Source organism: Caloenas nicobarica, chromosome Z, assembly GCF_036013445.1.
Source record: "Caloenas nicobarica isolate bCalNic1 chromosome Z, bCalNic1.hap1, whole genome shotgun sequence".
Classification (NCBI taxonomy): domain Eukaryota; kingdom Metazoa; phylum Chordata; class Aves; order Columbiformes; family Columbidae; genus Caloenas; species Caloenas nicobarica.
Genome location: NC_088284.1, coordinates 109,211,703 through 109,232,601, shown reverse-complemented (window position 1 = coordinate 109,232,601; position 20,899 = coordinate 109,211,703). Strand labels below are relative to the sequence as shown.

Sequence of the window (20,899 nt, the reverse complement as noted above, 5' to 3'; positions counted from 1 at the left end):
CAGGGGTGGCCAGTGCTGCTGGGGTGAGTTTTGCTTCCCAGCAGCTCGGCCTGGGCAGCCCCGCTCAAAAGGGATGTTACACGCGCCGCCAATCCGGCAGAACGGTGCCTGTTTGCTGCCCGTTGTGCTGGCCTGGCACGGCAGCTTTCCATCGGCAAAAGCTCGGTGTTTCCTTTAGGAGAGCTATGGTTTGTCTGCGAGTCACAAGGAGTTTGCATCAAACATATTTTCAAGTTCAAATCTGGAAAGATCATAATAAAAGAAATACTGTAGAAGAGGGGAAGCCTTCAGGTCCTTGGTTACCCTGGGTCAGGCAGAGTTTCCCTAGTCGAGTGTTCTTCAGTCCTGTTTCTTCTTTTAAGATATCTGTTCATTTGCCTAACAAACTAACAAAGAGCAAGACTTTCTCCGCCCAACCCAGTCCCACCTCATCCCCACTCACCTGTCCCCACCCCCCAAAAAAAAAAAAAAAAAAAAAATTCCATTCCTTGATTCTCTTGGTTTTGCTGACCCTGCCGCGGGGGCTCAGCACCAGCCCTGCAGCTGCTCACCCACCCTGGTGGTGTTGGGTGGTTGTACCCCTGGGACGGGGACACTTGTCCACCTGCCAGGTGCTTCCACCCGTGTTTAATCCCGCTTACTGGCGCCGGGGTTCCTCGGCAGGCGTTGCTGGAGCAGTGACCATCGCACCAAACCTCCCTCCTTCAGCCTCACAGGGATCCCGTAACTTCACCAAACATCTGTCGCCTTTCCCACCTCTCGTGCTGACGATAGAAAATCCTCCTGGCGGGAATGCGTGCAGCTCCTGCACCCTGAGGGATGGCCGTGTGCTGCGGGAGTGTCACTTCATCCCAGTCCGAGCCATCCCAGTGTCACCTCGGTGTCCCCCAGCCCGTCCCCCACCGCCACATCTGGCCGTGCCATCTCCAGCACCGCACGGCGACACACAGCGCTGCACTTGCGTTAACATGATCGCTTAAGCGCTGCTGCCGACAATTTTTAGTACAGCTTCCCTGTTATTAAAACGAATGTTCTTGACTGCAGACGTGATAACCGTAGAATAAATCAAGGTTTTATTGTGCCCAGTTAATAGAATGTATCAATGAGCCCTGAGCAGTTACAGTGGATATAAGCATAATTTTGAATACGGATATTCATCGCGTAGAGTGGTTGTTCAGTCATCCAAACACATACAAGAAAATTACCAGGTTTAAATTACTTTCTGAAATTCAAGTTTCTTGGCTGGGCAACTTCCAGCCGTACATAAACAACAGCCTGCTGTCTGCCTTACAGCACGTACATTACAACTCTAATGACTTTACTTATACTGCTGCGTATTGCATAATCTACACTTTCTACTTAATTTATGTCTGTCCCGTAATTTCCTTTCTAAAAATAGTGGCCTGAGAATTCATGGTACATTTGACTGACTCATTTTTGGGGGGGTGGGGAATGAGGCTGCTGGTTTATGAAGAAAGAATACTGTACCAAATCGAGTTAGAATAGATGAAATATAATCCAATTTCATTTCACAAGTAAATCTTATTAGCATTTCCCATTACATTTTATAAAGAAAATACTGATTTATAGATAAATATATTGAAGCCCGCTTCGAATGAACCAGTGTCTGGATTAGCAGGACTTTAATATCTCATCTGCAACTGTACATATGGTACTGCAGCTTCGCTGACTCTCTTAAGGGTTATTAGTGCCATGCTTAAAAATATTAAAGGCAGTTGATAATGTGAGAATCCCCAGGAGGGCTGAGGCCCTGCTGAGATGATGACGAGATGTGTGCATCACGGAACTGGCATCTATTTTAATTTATCTAAAATTGTCAGCTGCGTAAACAAGCAGTAAATGCGGGCTCTTACGGTGGAGCTGTGTTGCAGTATTCCTTTTTTTCAGATAATATACGCTAAGGGTCTGGTTTTCTGTAATTGTATCTTGAACAGCTCTGTTAAAGCTGGATCTCACAGACTTTACTGAATTAAGATCTGGTGGCTTTGGAGATGAAAAAAGCCGTTTGGTTGAAATTAAAAGACAATAATTTTATTTCAGCCTTTATGAACCCCATCATGCTGCAAATTGAATGCCAGATTCATCGGCGCTTACTGGGGAGGTGAAAATTACAGTTCCTGCGCTGAGGCAGCCCGCCCGGCTCTGGGCAGCACTGGTGTGGTCTGGTCGGTTTGGCTGTCCGGGGGAGGGCAAGTCTTCGTTTTGGAGCCAGGACTCCCACGGAGTTTTTCTGGCAGGGGGTTCTCTGAGGCAAGGCTGCCGAGCGCAGCTGGGCTCCAGCTCTCCTGCCTCCGACGGGCTGCGCCCCACGGCAGCGGAAGCTCGTCTGCCGGGTTCTGGAGACAGAAAGTACAAACCATCTAAAGAGAACTCAAACCAGTCTGGATGCTGAGCCACATCTGCTTGCAGCAGCGCCTCTTTGTACAGGTATTTTCCGTTAGATCGTGGAAATATTGGAACAGGAAAACGGAAAAATACAAACCATCTAAAGATAACTCAAACCAGTCTGGATGCTGAGCCACATCTGCTTGCAGCAGCGCCTCTTTGTACAGGTATTTCCCGTTAGATCATGGAAATATTGGAACAGGAAAACGGAAGCAAACAGAACCTGTAAAAAAACTGCATTACGTTGTAAGTCGTGCTGCTGAATCAGCGTTGTCAGTAGGCTTTTGCCCAGTCCCGTCGTACGGCGCCTCTAGTGATGGCAGCACGTTTGACTCAACCAGAGCCCTGAACTGCCCGTTTTGCACCGCGTCGGGTGGGAACGTTTCCGCAGGTGACAGCTCCAGCCCGCAGCTGTCCCCGGGGAACGGGCCACAGCTCGGTCTCGCCTTTCCAGCCCTTTGCAGGCTGTGGGCTTGTGCTTCTCAAGTTCACCTCCTTGTTTTAACCAGTCCTTATTCATCCCATCTTTATTCCTGGGTCATGTTTTCTAGGGGACTAACTAAATATTTCTTCCCCGTAGATCAGCTTGTGCTAGGGAAGGACTTGCATAAGGTGCTTAAAACTTGAGCTAGTGTGCCAGATGAGGTGCTGAAGGATTATTTCTGATGCCCATGTATATACCTGGGTGGAGACGTGTCTTCCCTGCACCAGCAGGACACTTTGGGGGGTTTTACCCCGTCAGTCCTGGTCAGAACATCTGTCTCACCTCCTCACTGTGTTCATCCAGCTGAGGAATCCCAAGTGTTGAACCCGTTCCTTTTTGGTTCTGATGAATCCCAGGTGCTGAACCCGTTCCTGTTTGGTTTCACCCACTTTTCAGGCCACTTCTTCAACGTGTCAGGGTTGTGTCGGGGTTCTCATCTCTGATAATGGCATTAATGGATTAATACTAAATGATAAATAGACTGGCTTGTAATTCTGTGGCTCCTAAATAGACTGGCTTGTAATTCTGTGGCTCCTGTTGCTCTCTCCTTGTCTGACCAAGGATGGTGAAGGCTGTGTTAGGCACTTGCACCGCAGAAATAACATTTGGTTCATCCAGCTCTTGAATATATTTTTGAAGTTTATTAGGCCAATTGGTTTTCTGTTCAGTTTGGTTTATCCAAGTGCTTGCTCCATTATTCTTTCCTTGTCTTAACTTGAAATATAAAATAATTAGTTGTGGTCATTAAAGTGGTCAAATTCTGTGTTTGGAATGATTCTGCCTCCTTATCCTTTCCTTTTTGTGCATGTGTTTCATGTTCTTCAGGAAATCATCCCTGTGTGGTGGGTTTTGGTTGGGTTTTTTGGGCACAGACCTTGTGCCCGCTTCCTGCTGTGATGGTTTGATAAGGCACTTTATGCTGTGGGTGTTTTTTATAGAAGGAATGTGTGAGTTTCTTGTATGAATTTTAAGTGGCGTGTTTGGTTTTCGCTTGGACAGGTTAGGGTTTTTGCAGAACAGCTTATCTCATTAGCATTTCTTAGAAGTCTGCCTTACTGTTGCTATGGTGTTTTGCATAATGTTATGCATAATACTCTGATTTTACTTTGAAATCAGACATACTGTACTAGCCGCTCTAACCTAATTATATCTGCAACCTTAAACCTACTGGGGAAAAACATCAGAGGACTTCAGTGTTTGGTGGGGATCCTACTACCTGGACAGGTTGCTGTGACTTTATTTTCCCAGGCAGTGTTTTGCTGTGGAGTGTTGCTGACCTACGAAAAACATTTCCTTGGCAAGGGCTTGGGTTTTGGTTTGGATTCAACAAGTGTCCCACAATCAAGGTGCACATGTTATTAAATAAAAAGGCAAGGCCCAAATATTTCCAGAGGTCTTGGTCCTCCTCTGCTTTGGTACCAAGTGAAAAATACTCAGAGCAATTTGCTGGTTTAGTTTCCAATTTCTTCTAATATGAGAGAGGGGAAGGAGGAGTGGCTTCTGCTTAAGAATAAATAAATAACCCATTCTTCAAATTTTTAAAATTTGTGCAGCTTCATATTTATATCCTTGACTAAATTTAGGACTTGGGGGTTATGGTCAGCATTGGCTTTAGGAGACCAGGAGTCATTTTAATGGAGAAACCAGTGAGTCTACATAGATGTATTTGGATCCATAAATGCAACTTCATTTTTTTTTTTTTTCTTAAAACAACATGGCCAATGTATTGAACAGTTGTGTGTGTTTGTGTGTGTCTGTTTTTGCAGTATTGCTCGTTTGTTAGCCAGCCTGAGGAGGGTGCCGCATTTTGCAGCTTTAGAGGACCTGACACTTAATCGGATTTGGTTCCTCTGGGCGAGGACACCTCCATCCAATTACAAAGTTGGTTTGTTGGGGTTTCTTTTCTTTTAAACCAGCTAAACCCCATTCTCTGAAAGAAAAAAAAAAACAACACTGTGGAGAAGTTACTGCTTTTCTTTAATGTGTCATTTATATCGAGTAAATTCGGTCATGTCAACTCTTCAAACAGAATTGCACCTACAGGAGATGAAGTGATATTCTCAGATCTGACCATGGAACTGGCTGTTGCAGTGGATGATATTATCCATGGGGCTGAAATTCATGCATTTAAAAACTGCATCGCGTAGGTCGGTCTCTCTGCTAATCACAAAGTATTTCCCAATATTGTAAAAGCAGGGAGCGATTTGTGGGTGCTGAGCAGCCACAATTCCCACCGGCAAGGAGCCTTGGCAGACCGAACTTTGCAATCCCCTCCTGAAGTATCGAAATCACACTCCAAAAAGCTAAGAGCACTCTGGAGCGTGGTTTCACTGGTTTCTGTGAAACACGTTGTCTTAAATTCTCAGGTTACCATTCAAAAGTGGGATTTTGGCTTCTGAGTCACACTGGGGACTCCTGGAAATCCGAGTACTGGTTCGTGTTTGATTCCGTTACTGGACCAGTGGGGCTTTTTGCAGCTTTCCAGACCGTGACTCTGCTCCGCTCCACAGACTTGCATGGTGGGTCAGGGTCTGGAAGCCTGAGAGTTGACCCTGGCCAGGCACAACCTGTGTCCGAAGCACAACCTCAGCCTCTCCTGTTTTCCACAAATTTTCTGGGTTTTGGGGGAAGAAGGCTGCGAGGTTTGGTCTCCTTCTGTTTTGTCCTGGTGGCCACGGACCTGGGGAATGGATGGTGTCCTCCCTTCACTTTTTTCATCTGAAAACTCTTGCAAAAGATCGAATTTAGAGTTGTGCTAACATGTGGAATGGTGAGAACAGTGCTGCGCGATGGGGACCAGGGACGGACCTCTCGAAGGATGCGCTGGCAGTCTGCAGCGCAGGCAGGTGCGCAGGTTCGTGTTAGTCCATCAAAACCATCTCTTGACTCATTTTTCCTGTTGTCCTTAAGTATTAACCTGATTTTAAAAATCAGACGTTCTCCTTCAGTAGTTATGACTTCTACATCTGAGCGACCCTTTCAATTAGAAAGGCGCAGGGAGGCGTTCAGAGGAGCGATGGGGAGGACGTCTGTCCTGCAGCGCGTCTCGCACACAGCGGGGGCAGAGAAACAACAGCGTAATCGCTTTCTGTATCGGTGGGTCAGTACATGAGGATACAAAGCCACCCACTCCAGCGAAAGCAGAACAGGTGGCAGAGCAGCTGAGATGAAAACTCTGGCCGTGGTGTGAGTCAGTGACAGCAGAGCTCGGGTTTGGGTCCTGCCATCCAGACAAGGAGCTGCTAGCAAAATATTCCAGGTGAAACCAGAGCAAACAGAACGGGGATTTTTTTTAGCATAAGATCAAGATCTTGGAAGGATTTTCTGCTATCCTGTAAAATGGAGCTTTTGATCACGCACAATTTAATCAGCTGAGGTTTTGTCACCTCTTTTTTTTTTTGTCATTTGTGGACAAAATAAGGACTAAATTCTTATTTGTTTACCTTGCAAGCTATTCTGATCACTGGGATAACTTGTATGAGTTAGATGATGTCCTATCTCACAGTAGCACTTAATGAAAAACAGCTTGTACCAATTTGATTAAAACTGGTCATATATTTAAAACCATCTCAATTGGTGGGGTGGGGAAAGAATGCAGTTGATTTGAAGAAAATGTCTTTCTGCTCACTGGTGGGGCAAGAAGCCTCTTATGAAAGTAATGTTTGTTATTTTATGTCCTTCAGGTATTTTAACATTTCAGCAGTCAGATTAAAACAATATAGTTCAAGATTCTGACACAAGTGCAATTTGGCTCCTAAATTAACATTGATTTCTTTCTGCGGTGTGGTAGTTTACCATTAGGCTCTGCGAACCGTTGCGCAGTTTCTGCATGTTTCTGAAAAACGCTGCTCATGTCGAAGCGTGACAAAATTGATTATAATGCTCCTTCGTGTAGATGGCATTCTGCTGCCACAGCACATAATCAAGGGCTTTGGCAACATGAACCGAGGGCTTGTATTTGAAGAAGTTAGAGTATTAGTACTCAGAATATCCCCCCGACAGATAAGGAGCACATTTTTCATCTTCTTAAAGAAAGTCTCTGCCTAACTCTGCCTTTTTTTTTTTTCCCCCTTAAGTGATTTTCGGGCTGTTTTGGGGTGACCGGGGGCTCTGTCCTGCATTCACCCGTGGTGCAATGCAGATGTGTCAGGACAGCAGCCTGGTCGATGGCTCGGGCTGCGCAGAGGCCCGTGGAGCTGCAGAGCAAGGATGCGGTTTGGCTCCTTCAGCGGACGAGGAGATGCTGCTCCAGCGTAACGCCAGCACAGCTGCCGTAACGGCCCAGCTCCTGGATGCAAAGACAAATCAAGAGTTTAAGACACCAAAACCACGTCATGTTCTCCCTTTTCCAACACTAATTTGTGAACCGCGCAGAGGAACTGGCGCAATTAAATCATACACAAACAAATCCATTTTCAAGCACTGTTTTCTTGGGAAGCAGCGTGTCTGACCTAGCTATTAAAAAATTATTTCTATTATTCAAATCTGGATTTTATTGTTTCGGAAGCCTATGGATGCTGATTATTTGTCTTTTCTGCAGTGGTTAATTCTGAGGACTGCCATGATTACAAATTTGAAAGTAATCTCTGTTCCTTGTCACCGGGAAAATAAGTCCTTAGGATAAAAATAACTGTACTAATTTGCGCATATTTACACTCTTCCAGTAGTTACATGTCCACATATTGTATAATTATGGTATAGCAGTAAATGCTGTTCGTTATGTTTATACATCTCTAGGGGACTGTGCTGTGACAAATAATACAGGATGTTTCCAAAAGATGGACCCAATTTCAAAGATACAATGATTTCAAATTGGGTCCACCTTTTTGAAACAGCCCGTAGAGCACCCGTGACAAGCTCTTGTAGTATAAGTGAAAATTTTTTCAACTATATGTTGTTGATGGTGGTTGCACAGACACAACCGAAAGGCTTCAGGCCATTGTTGGTGAAAGTGCACGCAAAATATTAATGAAAGGGGGTTTTTTATAGCTTGTGTGTACTTTTCCACTTGTGCTGTTGTTTTAAAGGCAAAACAAGGTTGTAGTAAGATTTTGGACACCTCTGTGCATGCAGCCCGGTGAAGCTGCCTTGGTCCCAGCATCAGCAGGACGTGTTCCTCTGGCTCCCCATGCAGCTCGCTGTTGTCCTCAGGTGTGCTAAAATTTGACATCTGCAGGTGGGACATTAACCCCCTCAAACCTGGTGGGATGCAAAGCAAGGAAGTGTTTGTAGGGATGAGGAAAAGCCCTCCTGGACGTGGTTCCTGCCATGGGGTAGATGCCTTCTCCTGGCTCCGAACCGCTGCAAGCTCCTCAGCCAGGTGCTCCCACTTTAAATACCAGCTAAAATACACTTTGGGAAAATTGAAGTCTTAATAGAAGATGACTCATCTCCAAAGAGCTTATGCATTTCAAGCAGCAATTTGAAGTACAGAGCAGGCTGTGTCAGACTCCAAACGAGAGCCAAAATTAATGGAGAGCTCTTCAGCTTCCAGGAGCGTTCACTTGCCCAGATTGCTCTTCAGCAAAAACAATTACTTAAAATATTTCTTGTAATAGTCAACATGTCATAAAGCAATGTTTCTCCCAGTAATTGTAGTCTTCCTTGTTGCTGTTGGTCTAAGGCTTAGTCTCCCTTGCAGGTGACAGTTTCAAGGGTTTTGAGTGCAGCTGGCGACACCAACTGGGGCCATGAAAAGACAAGCCTGAGCAGTGTGTCAGTCTTGCAAAATTCTGCAGCCCTTGGGTTTTGGTTCGGTTTTTGTGCGGTTTTGTTGGTGGTGGTTTGGGGGTTTTTGTTTTGTTCTTGGTTTTTTGTTTGTTTTCCTTTGTTTGGGGTTTTTTGTTTTGTTTTTGGGGGTGGTTTTTTGTTCGGTTGGGGTTATTTTGTGGTTTTTTTTTTTTCTTCCAGTAGCAGTCATTTCTGCTTTGAAACAGTTCTGCAAAGAAAATCTGTTCAGCACGACGTGTGAGTGTGTGGGCACGGCTGCGGTGGCTCCTGCCACGACTACACTTGGCATTTCAACGAGACATCCAGTCCCTGATAAGACGGGAATGATATCGTTACAACTTGTTTGTCCTCCGGTGAGATTGCTAAATTAGGTTTTAATAACTTCTGCAATTTGGCTGGTATTAGAAGTGCGTGGTGCAGGCGCTGGATCCGAGCTAGGGGAGCTTTGAGGGGGAATATTTCTGCTCTTCGAGTTTAAAGCAAAGCAGTGCTGTTGACACAAAAGAGAGGAAAAATTGCCAACAACATTCTTCAGGCATTATGATTCATAAAGCTGGTTGTCTTCTTATTTTCTGTCTCTTCTCAAATAAAAACAAACTATTTTGAGGCTGACGTGACCTTTTTTGGACCTTGGAGCTACAGAGCAAACACGAGCTCTTGCGACGAACGTCTGCCCTGCGCCCGGTGCCGCTTCCCAAAGTGAGGAACGTGAGCCACCATGAGGCTTCGGCTGCTCTGGTACCGTCGCACAGCGGCACAAAGGCTGAGACAGGCGTTTCCAGACTGAAGGTATTCAGAAAAATTCGCTTCAAAATGCACTATCTCCAGTGTATTTTGAGCAAAATCCTGTTTAATATCAAATGTCTCAAAATCCAGGTGCTCACTGCTTCTGCACCCGCTATTATTGATGGCAAAAGAGAATCTCAAGGAAAAGAGCAAATCAGGAATTACCTTTCAGTGCAGAAATTCAATATTTAAGTGGGGAAATCCCAGTGTTCCGGATTTCTCATGTAAAGTCAGCTCTGTATCTAAGTGTTGACTTGCAATTTGTTGTCTCTTCTTGAGAAATGCGTGACGCTCTTTGGAGATGAGCAGTTGTAACAAGGATATAAATTATCATCAGGGACAAACTGCAAAGCCCTGGACGTTTCTGGTGTTTCTAAAGGGCTCTCATTGTTTTTGGCTTTAGCCTTCCTCAGCCCAGCATCTTGGGTGCTTGGTTTTAAGCAATGATCTCAGAATGAAGGGTGATATCTGTTGCACCCGGTTCATTGGCTTTTATCTGCTGAAATGCCACAAAGCTGAGGTGGAAGAAGTCACTTGATATGGAAAATCATGTAAATAAATACAGATGGGGGGAAAAGAGAGACCCACCCTTGGGATGCATTTATTTCAATACAATACCTCCTTTACCACAGCCAGTTAATTATTTTGGTGCCACGTGTTCAGTGCAGGGATGGGGATGGGCTTGCACAGGTATTTTGCAGCAGTCAATGCTCCCGTGGAGCTGCCAGTCGAAGCCATTGACACCAATGCAGCATATAAGAGAAAAATGTGACTCAAAGCAAACATGTTCTTTTTTTTTAATTAATATGGATGTATTTGCTCCAGTAGATCGCTGCTTTGGGCTAGCAGGAGGTCTGGGAAGCCCCAGTCAGAGTGTCATTGAGTTTTATTTCTCTGATTTAATTTCTAAACTTTGTTTTCAATTACACGAAGTTTTCCTGAGAGTGTTCAAAAGCAACTGGCATTTCTCTGGGTTTATTGCTTTTCGTTAGAAAAACCACTTTGACGTGACCGTGCGTGTGACATGTCACATCCCGGTGTGGCTTGTCCTGTTTTATCAGCTTACATCTGCCGCAGATTACTGGGGAGGGGCAGAAACCCAAAACCCCTTTATGGAAACTTCGCTTCTTTTTAATATTGAGCAATAACTTCTAGACCTTTTACGGCTCTTTCTCATTCTTCATGAGATACATATGTATATCAGCTATAACACACTGTCAGCGAACAGTGGTTTTCAATCAAAAAGCCTGTCAGTAAAGCTGATTCACTAACAAGAAAGCTGTCAAGCTGTGACAGCTGCTGTCTTTGCAACCCCAAACAATCTGTTCAGTGCTAGTTCTGACTTATGCTTCCATTTATTATACAGTAGTAATGAGTTCTGTCCTTAGAAATATCATTTTGGTGAGTACACCTAGAAATTTTGTTATGTGTGTGGAATATATCAAATCAGATGCAAGGTGTACAAGATAAGTTTTCTGCAAAAAAGTTCTACTTCAGTCTTTTGAATTATATATTGAATTCCAAATCCAGTTTCAGTACTTACCTCATTTTTGTAGTTAAGCGTGAACCTGGAGATCTCATTACTACTATAACCTGAGGAGAGTATAATTTCTTTTTTCCCCATTGTGTTGAAAAATGGCATATAACCTTAAACACAAACTAGTATCTGCAGAAAAGAGTAAGGGAATTTGCCATTATAGGAACCGTTCTGATGCTTAATAATCCCAGAGACCACAGAAATTCAACCCGGAGGAGGAACTGAGGAGTCAGGCTGATGCTACAGTCCCGATGCAAATGCCAGTATTCAAATTGTCAACCTTTCTTTTTTTATTTTAAGAGAAAAGAGCACCTTGACAGTCTCCTTAAGCAATCTTTTCCAGCAATAGCTAACCAGACCTAAATCTCTCTTGCTTCAATTATGGCTGATTATTGCTTGCCTGGCCTGTAAAGGAGATAGGGAAGAGCTGATTCCTTTTTTTCTTCTGTCTTGCGTATTTAGTGATGCGATATATCCCTCGCAAATTGTCTTTTCCAGCTGCGCTAATCCCAGTTCTTTCTGCCTTTCTCAACTTTTGGTACTTGGGCTGAGACCGCACTAGTGCCCCATGAAGCAGGCAGTTTGCACTAGAAAATGCGTCTGTAGAGCATCTCTGGGAGGTCCTGGCCCCTCTTCCCAGCACTGTGCCTTGTCAGCTGCCTCCTCCTGCTTCTCTGCCCCACCATCAGAAGGGAAGGTGGGTCACCGCTGGGCCACCAGGACTGGAGAGCAAGAGCAGACAAGCAAAGCTGAACCTACAGTAGACAGAAAACAGTCTGCCCTAAGGTAATTGCTGTCTCAGTTCACCAGATGAAGACAACAAACTTCATCAAAGAAGCAAACAGTGATGAAGTGGTTGCTTCCGAGACCTGGGCAAGGCTGGGTGAGGTCCGGAGTGCCTGTTGCTCGGGGGGACCTGGCCGTCCCCTGGCATGTCCCCAGTCCCCAGACACAGGCTGGAGCTGGAACAAGGTGTGCTTGTACCTGGGAGACAACCCGAGGAGGGTAACGGCTACCATGGACTCACCGACAACAAATCACGCTGTCTCACTAATTCCCATTTATCGCTGGGGAAGGCAGATGTCATGTGTTGAGGTTCATAAGCTTTTGACACGTGGCGCTTACAGGCACAAGTATGAGAAACATGGATGAGACGAAATGTCCATGGTGAGGATGCAAAATTATTTACAAAATTATCACCAAAAGGCTCCTTGCCAGGCCAAAGGGACGTGGGTCCCCGGGGTTTGCTCTGTGTTCGGGTGTTTGGTCAGTGACCGTGCTGTGCTCTCGGGAGGGTCCGGCCGTGAGGGTGCTGGTACAGAAACACCATCGCGAGTGTCTCTGTGGTCTGAGCAGCAGGGGAACTGTCATACCGCTGATGTAGGGCACGGCTTGTCGCTGCCCTGGGTGTCTCGTGCCAGACTCACCTGCTTTTGTGCTTTGCCTCCTGGACGTGCTCCCGCGGGACTCCAGCAGCTCTCTCGCTGCACTTCCAGCCTATGCCAGATACTTTGCCGTTGCGTTCCAACTGTTCTTTCCTTGGAAAACTACCAGCTCGCTCTAATTCACTTTCTCCTCAGCTTGACTGCCAAAATATCTACTTAGTAATTCCTGGAATTTGTTGAAGTCCGTTGCTTTTATCTTCCTCAGAGGGAGAGAAATAGCAAAGGAAAAGCGCTGCTGTGTGTCAGTGCCCAGGCTCCCGGCCAGCCCTCCCTTCTGGATTGGCAGCAGGTGCCCGAGAGCGTCCCCTTTCCTCCTCCTCGCTCCTTAGTACCAGTCCGGGATGCTGATGCTCTTTTTTCCCCTTTCACCGCCGCACAAATTTTTGTATAAATTGCTGAGATAAAGGAATCCCAGCTGACGCCAGGGTGCATCAGTTTTGCAGAAGCTTTTCCAGTAGGAATTGCCAGGGAAGGTTTCCTGATGCGGGTGCCTGGGGGCAGCAGGTGAGCCCGGCTGGGGTAGGATGCTCAGCTCCCCCATCATCCCTCTCCTCCCACCCCCTGCCATCTTGGCACCCCTGTCCCGCACGGAGACGTCCCTTTCCCAGCCCAGCTCTGGTCCTCCAGCTTTACCCCGCGACGCACATTTTCTCCTGTACAGGGAGCACTGCAATATTCAACAGCAACCTTGCATGGAGTAAAATACCTTTATCTTTCCTGCTTTTTAAGCCTCGCGGTTGTTAGTCGAGGAGATGCTGCTTGGCCTTTCAGCACAGAGCTCCCCAGATGAGCAAATACTAAAGTTTTGAAACCCTTTTACAATAGGTCTCCTTCAGATGTTTCAAAATAGACCATTGGCAGTTCTCCTGGATCCTGTCAATACCATATTTTATGCCATGAGACATAAAAGTTTGTTCTCTCGATTCAGGTAATTACAGATACTTGGCCATTCTTTGCTGATGAGAAAGTATCGATGTCAACTTTTCCCTCAAATTACAGCAGTAAGAGCAATAGCGTATAGAAAGAGGGATTACCTGACAAGAGCTGTCTTTGTTACACTAGTGCTCTGTCAAGTTGTGGGGTTTTTTACTGTTTTTCTTTTAAAAACTGTGAAATTCTCTTTTATTGCAGATCTTTCTGGGCCTCCTTCAAAGCCCGCTGAAGTCATTATAAAGACTTTGACTTGAGTTAAATTTGAATCAAGCTGCACAGGCCAATGCAAGATTAAAACCAACTCCACCGTATCAAACTGTGTCAAACACTGAGCTTTTGTATTGTTCTTTATGTTTTGTGCATCTGTTCCTTCTAAACTAGCAACAAGTCTGGTACGCAAACGCAGGGTTTGCTTCGTGTTTGCTCATTGTGGTTTCAATCACGACCGTGGAAAGGCGAGCGCGATGGTGTTGGACAAACCACGGCAGAGAACTCGTGTCACAGGGGATAAAAATACACCTGCAGAGCTGCCTTAGAGGGGAATGTGATCAGAAAAATGCTTTGTTGGAAAGGAGGAGGATTAAATAGATGAAGCAGTTAGGTAGAAGCTGATGGCCAGGAGAGCTTGCATTTTGTTACGCGGCTCCCTGGAGTCCTTGTTTGCTTTGCTGGTTTGGGGATGTTTCCTTGAGTTTTTCCCTCTTCTTTCTTGCCATTCAAATACTTCTAAAACACCTTGTTAAGAATTCCTGTCTGTTGACCTATTATTTACTAAGTATTATTTTGTGTCGCTGTTTCTGGTTTGTTTTTTTTTTTTTTTTAATTCTTCTCCTACATAACAATTACTTGAGGATTTTAAGCTTTCCTCTCAACGCTGGGAGGTTTTATATTCAAACCCATAAATTACACAGCAGCCAGGGGTTTTGACGGCCTGTTACAATGCAATCCTTAGGTGTAGCTGAGGGAGACACACGAAATTCTGGCACGCCCTGTGAGATGCCAAATCACACGCGGGGAACACTCGAGAATCCGCTTGCTCTCTGACGGGGCAAGGGATTTACAGAATTGTTCAATTAACTGGTTAAGTCCTGGATAGGAAAGGGAAAAGCACAAAAGATGTTGGGTGGCATCTTGCAAAGCAGGAGATGAACTGAATTCTTACTGACGTCTTGTATGTTTGCATGTAAAATTTACGTACGTATAAGCACCAAGATCCCACGTGGTGGGAATAATCAGTGGTTTGTGATAAGTCATCAAGAAAAGACGGGGGGAAAACAAAGCCTGTTAGTTGTTTAGCCCAGGGATTGTTAAAGGCACGTCTCGCGCATGTTGCTACACGCTAGAGGAGTTTCTGATCCGAAGAGGCATTTCTTACACCACTCCATGAATTTGGGAATAGGTAGGGTTGCTGCTCAGAATAAGTTAGAAAAATTAAGTAAACTAGACTGTTGGAAGACTTTCTTAATTATAAAAAGTACAAGTAATACTTTTTCACTTGTAAACATTTGTTACTTTATTGGCAAAACACCATGTGTGTGTGTATATATATATATAAGAATATATTTTAATTTTGGTTGTATCTGTTTTTCTGAGGCAGAAAACAGATCTCAGAAAACCCATTCTCTCACCTGAGAGCTTATATCTTAACACACTGGAGACAAATTTCACTAACAAAAGACTAGGTTAGGATGCCAAATTAAAATCTGATGAAAACTGGAAAAATTAAAGACTTTTTGACATTTACAATTAATGCCACAAAAATGTTAGTTTAATCAGACAATATGGTTAATCACAAAGGTGAAATTGGAAGTTGCCAGCCCTGAATGCTAGTGTAAAAGTTAATAAATTCAGCTCATAATCATTATGCACATGCTAGTTATAATAATTTATTGTCCATACCAAATCTTTATAAGCATTGTAATTAAATATAAAATGCACATTAGAATTATAATGAGTAATTAGGGCAACATAACTAATATGCATAAAAGTCCTGAAGCTCATTAAAATGTTAAAAGATGAAACCTGTTCTGGCTGGAGGGTTTTGCATACGTTCCGTGCCCGCCTGAATGCCGGTGTATCACACGCATTGTTTTAACTGTTCCTGTAGACATTTAAAAGCAAAATGAAAATATTTGAGTCGGGAACCAGATTCAGCAGCGCTTTGCGTCCTTTCTGAGTGGAACATAAGTTGTAAAATGTGGTTTCCCAGCACAGATGCCTGACTCATGCGAATGTGTTGGTGAAACCAGATGAGCAGAAATGGAGCAGAAAATAATTGCAGAGCTCGTGTAGCACAGGAGCGTGAGGCGAAGCCGATTGGCTTTGCGTCTTTCTCGGTAAAACCATGGAGCGCCGTGAGGACTCAGCACCATCACATGAGACTTTGATAGGGATATTTATTGAAGCGTCATGCTTTTCGGGTCAGGTCCCTCTGGTGGGGATACATAAATATGTGGGTTTAGGGGATAATAAATATTTTGGGTCAAGAACAGCCTCGCCTCCGGGGCCTTTTCACATAGGGACAAAGGAAAAGGGGCATTTGTAAAACCCCGGTTAAGCCGAGTCTTGAGCACTCGCTCCAAAAAGCCTTTCCCGGCAAAGTACTTACACTTGTTTGAGAAATTGATATTAAGTAAGTTCCAGTAATTTATTCTCAAGTCAGAAACGAAACGTCTCTCTGAAGTGCTGTGCTCTGCAGGGATGAACTGTGGCAGAGAACTGAACAAGGATCCACCGCAGGGAGAGTCGCAAAAGCCCGGTATTGCTGACAGATAGAGATACATATATGTAATCACATTTTTTTTCTTTGTTATTTTATATGACCATTATTTAGGAGATATAAAAATGACAAATGCATTTAAAATCATTAGTCTTACACAAGGTTCTTGTTAACATCACTGTTACATTGTACTGTGACATCTTCCGTCAGACACTGCCTTTTTGGTGCCATGGTCCCCGCGGGAGCTCTCTGGGGCTGTGGAGGGTTTCTCGCTCCGCTGAATCTCTAACCAACATTTCTCTTATTTTCCCACTATTTTTCCAGCTGCAATTGCTTTAATTAAAATTTATTCGAGTTGCACTTTCTTTTTACAGTTTAAAACAGTAGCCACCTTGCCATTTCTCCGAATGGAGTAAGCTTTATGTGTACCTGTTGTTTTTATGGATTAACCAAAAAAAAAAAATCTGTTTTTTTTTTTTTTCCTGTGCAGATTATGGAGTAGTAGTCATACAAATTGGTTATATGTTTGTTACCCACTTGAAATGTTAATGTTATCAGTTGAAAATTAATGGATTTGTGGATTGGTTTGATGTAATCATTGGGAAGTGAAAGCCGAAGGCAGAGGGTGTGTTTGCCAGCTGTGGGAAATTGCAGGATGTGAGTGATGGGTGAGAGGGAACCAGTTCTGTGTTTAATCCCACCTGAAACATCCTCACGTGGTTTTGTTAAACACAAAGACTTGTGCGTAAGTGCTGAGCGTGCGGGGTTGCTGTGACAGCTGGATTCCCACGCCACGTCCGACACCGGCACCAACAGCTGCTTCTCCAGAGGTGAAGACGGTGAGCGGTGGGATGCGATGCAGGTGACACCCGTGGGGCAACCTCAGCTCTGCTCTCGCGTGGCTCTGGTGATGCTTTGGTGCGGCTGGTTCCTGTAAAAGATGCTGGTCATTAACGGGGCGCGATGGGTGAGACAGGGACAGAAGCAAATGGGAGGCAGTCAGCATTTCATATGGACATAAACACCTTAGAGCAACATCTGGAAAGCTGCTTGCAAAAAAATAAGTAGATTTTTATTTATAAGTTCTGTTTTGGTTTTTATAGCGTTTTTATGATGCACATAAATTATTGTTTAAAAACAGACAATGCAAAAGAAATGCCAGGGAGAAGGCAGTCGTTGTTCAGCCTCTCCTTTGATAATGGCTTTCCTGAGGAATTTGTTGTGTTTTCTTTTCAGCTTGCGGTCGGCTTTCACTGGCAACTGGGAAAACTGACTGTGCTTTTTACCTTTATTTTTATGTGTGGTTCTAAGCTTAAAATGTTTATTGCTGTGTACAATTTTTACTATTTAAAAAGACAAAACATATTTACTGAAACAACCTTATATGCAGTATAATACTGGAAAAGTCACGCTGTTGCGTGGTACTTACAGTTGGCTCATAATTGCAAAGGTAGGTTTGTTCTTTTAATGTGCAAAACAAGATCTCAAAGGCCACCTGAGTCTGTGACGGGTTTGCAGAGGCCGTGGTGCAGATGAGTGGTGCCGGGCATGTTCCCTTGGCTTTGGACCTGCAGCCTCTCAGCCGGCACCAGTGTAGGGGCACCGTGTGCTTTTTTCCAATTCTAAGGTCTTAAACACATCTTGTATGACACTAACACAAATCATGGAATCACAGGATGGTTTGGGTTGGAAGGACCTTGTCAGCTCGCCCAGTGCCCCCTGCCACGGGCAGGGACACCTGCACCAGCTCAGGTTGCTCAGAGCCCCGTCCAGCCTGGCCTGGGATGTTAATCTACATTGAGTAGATGAATTGGAAAAACATCTTTTTTGAGTATGGGATTATTATTTCTTCGTGTCTCAGTTATGTTTTTTACACCAGATACACAGAATATCTATCAGAATCTGCTGTGTGGGATGATTTTTACACTACTGGAAGCAAGCGTGGTTGAATGTGAATCAAGCTGGAAAACATGCCCCAGGCTGAGAGTGACACGGAGCGCGCTGGAGAGAGGCGGCGTTAAACAATCTGCCTGTCGAGATGCAAATATCCATTTTACGATTCTTTTTTTTCAGTTGCCCCCACAATTCAGGAACTTAAGTCCAGCGGTGTGGTGCTTGGAGGGAACGGACTGATTCGGTGCGAAGGTGCAGGAGTTCCTGCCCCGGTCTTTGAGTGGTACAAAGGAGAGAGGAAGTAAGTACCCGGCGGGCTGCGGCTGTCCCGAATCGGGGACCAATCTGTCCCAAAATTCCTGCCAAGCTTTAGCCGGCGGGTGCGTGGAGGTGTCGGCTCCCGACAGCCGTGCTGCGCAGCTTTGGGGGAGTTTCTCCGTTTTCTCGTGGTCTTGGTTTGTGTGCTCAAAAACGAGGCGTAATCTGGCTGTCTGCGGCTGGGCTGAGATGGTGGTAATTGCAATAATGGGCCTAACATTTAAGAACGCTTTAGTAATTACAGCCTTTTAAGTACAATAATCAGAAAGGCACTGCAATAGTCTACTAAAAGGTTATTTAAAAAAAAAAAAAAATCTTCATAGGTGTTCCTGCTAAGAGCGTCAGGGTGAGGAGGTTGGTTTGTGAGCAAGACTTTCAACCAAACCTTAATGCACATGAGTTTTTCCCCAGTTGTGCCATTAGTGTTCTAGGCCATGTGTGAATAGAGCACGGACTTGCCTGGAGCTGCCGCGGGTCACGGCCGCTAAGCGGGGTCTGGGGAGCAGCCTCTGCTCAAACCCCAAAACTGCCCCTGCGCTTCGGCTTTGGCCACAGTTGGCTTCACTTCCGGGCCGTTAGTGCCATGTAATGATCTCAGGCATCTCTGTAGGGTCACTATTTTAAAAATCAGCTCATTCAACAGGTAGATATTTTTCTTTTTTAATAGGAAATTCCGTTCTACAGCTCTGGGCTTATCTAAGAACTTGTTTTTGTGAAGTTTACATATTTGTGCAAAAGCAAGTGGACATTTTCCCTCACAAGCGACTGTCCATAGGCACCTTCTATCTCCTGGAATTTCCTGGCTTCTGAGCACTGGGTTTCTCAGCTCGAACGTCCCATTAAACCTGGGAGCTGACACGAGAATATTAATGGCCATTTTTCAGGGAAGCCATCTGTCAGCTCCCTGCTCCCCGGCCAGCTGCTCCCTCCCGAGCATCCGCTGCTCCTGCTCCCTCGGGAATTCTCAGAGCACTCGTAACTATTGCAACTAAAAGCATTCTCTAAAACAATTTAATTGAGCTTTACTATACACAACAGTAAATGTTTTTCTTCTGTTGGCGAAATTCAGCTGCACCCTATTTCCAAAGATGCAAAATAGATTGTAGACGTGGGGGGGGGAGTTGCAGCAGAAACACCTTATGTATAAAGTATCGTAGCGCAGGTTTTACCATTCTGGATTCAATCAGCATGATGATCACCTTTCTATTTATAACGCTGGCCAATTCCTCTGTTCCTGAGCACGTTCCGTGCCACGGCAGCAGGACAGACACGCAGAACATTTCAGGACACCGAAGCCGTGCCTTCTGTTTGGGCTGGTGCTTCCCCCGGGGCTTGCTGTAATCAGCAGAAATGCACTGTCCTGCAGCGTCTTACTGCTCAAACGTGATGTGAAATCTGGCAGGACACCCTTTTTCGTTAAGCTGCTGCTGACAGGTCTGACTGCAAAGGTGTGGGGATCTCCGAACCCCCGCCACTGGCAGGGAAGAAGAAAACACACGTTGTTTTTTCCTCCGATATTTCCCTTTGCCTCTGGCTGATGGAATGAGCCTTGGACAGCTCAGCTGTCGTTTTAATGCAAACTGCGAAGAGTCAGCTTTCATAGGTAGTTCAGAGTAACATGGACATTATTCGGCAAATAATAGGCTACAAGGCTAAATTCATATATTTGGAGTGCACAGCCTGCTATATTTTCTGCTAATGGAATAGAGAGAATCCCGTTTTCATCAGTTAGTTCTGGACTAGGACCTTTTTTTTTCTGTAGTTCCAGATGGATCCTTGAATAAAAGAGCAGTGGGAGTTACATCTGAAACCCGAAGTATATGTTCAGTGACTGAAACAAACCTTTGGGGGCTGTAAACTGTTGTTGCCTCGGTTAATGTAAGTGAGCTAGGAAGGGACTCGAAATTTTGGGGAAAAGTTTGTAAAGTTTGTAAAATCATCTTAAAAGTGCAAAAGTGTGTGGTTTCTAAAGCTGTACAAGGATTGCCTGTGGAGAGGAGAATGGCTTCACTGTGCTGACTCCCCGACTCCAATTGTCAGCTGTTCAAGTAGGTTCTGTTACAGGGTTACGCAGAAATTACATCTCTGACATTAAACAGCCAAGGGAAGAAGCCCAGAAGTCATCTATCTAAAAATATTAATTCCCTTATCCTTGACAGAGCAAACAAGACTTCCATTCGAAATGACAAAACCCATTATAGTGGCTTAATGTATTCTAACAAGGTGAAGGTATTCAGACGTGAACCAAAGGCAGGTACCTCTGGGGGCTGGTACTGACGCACGATCTTCGGATGCGCAGGCTTAATCTCTGGAATAAAATGAGATCACTGTTCTTCACAGCCAGTGGTACGAGGCAGGAAGGGGAAGAGAAGTCTAGGGCGGCTGCACACAACTTAAAATGCTGTTCCAGCCTGAGAAAAAACTTGGTAAAACCCAGACAAGTAATAAACGCCATGTTCAGTCAATAAGCCAAGCAGAGCAGTACATGGGAGTAATTAGTTAAAAGTAAAAGCATCTGGTTCTTACAACTGCAAATGGAAATCCTCAAAACTGCTGAGTTTATGCTAAATAATGCCGGCTCCTTGGTCCATCAATTACTGGCTTATTGATATGCATATCTACTGGGTTCCATTTACTCCCTTTCCAGT

At 44.7% G+C, this 20,899-nt stretch overlaps 1 protein-coding gene across 3 annotated transcripts in view; it reads left to right on the top strand.

Moving 5' to 3' along the window:
• The window catches only part of NEGR1 (neuronal growth regulator 1), a 227,964-nt gene that overhangs the window by 158,034 nt on the left and 49,031 nt on the right, over positions 1–20,899 (top strand). For 2 of the 3 annotated variants that reach the window (XM_065656333.1, XM_065656332.1), the window contains exon 5: positions 18,114–18,234. The exons of the other annotated variant lie outside the window; for it this stretch is intronic. In XM_065656333.1, coding sequence (XP_065512405.1) covers positions 18,114–18,234 — 121 coding nt within the window. The remainder of the gene's footprint in view (positions 1–18,113; positions 18,235–20,899) is intronic. 3 annotated transcript variants of the gene reach the window in all.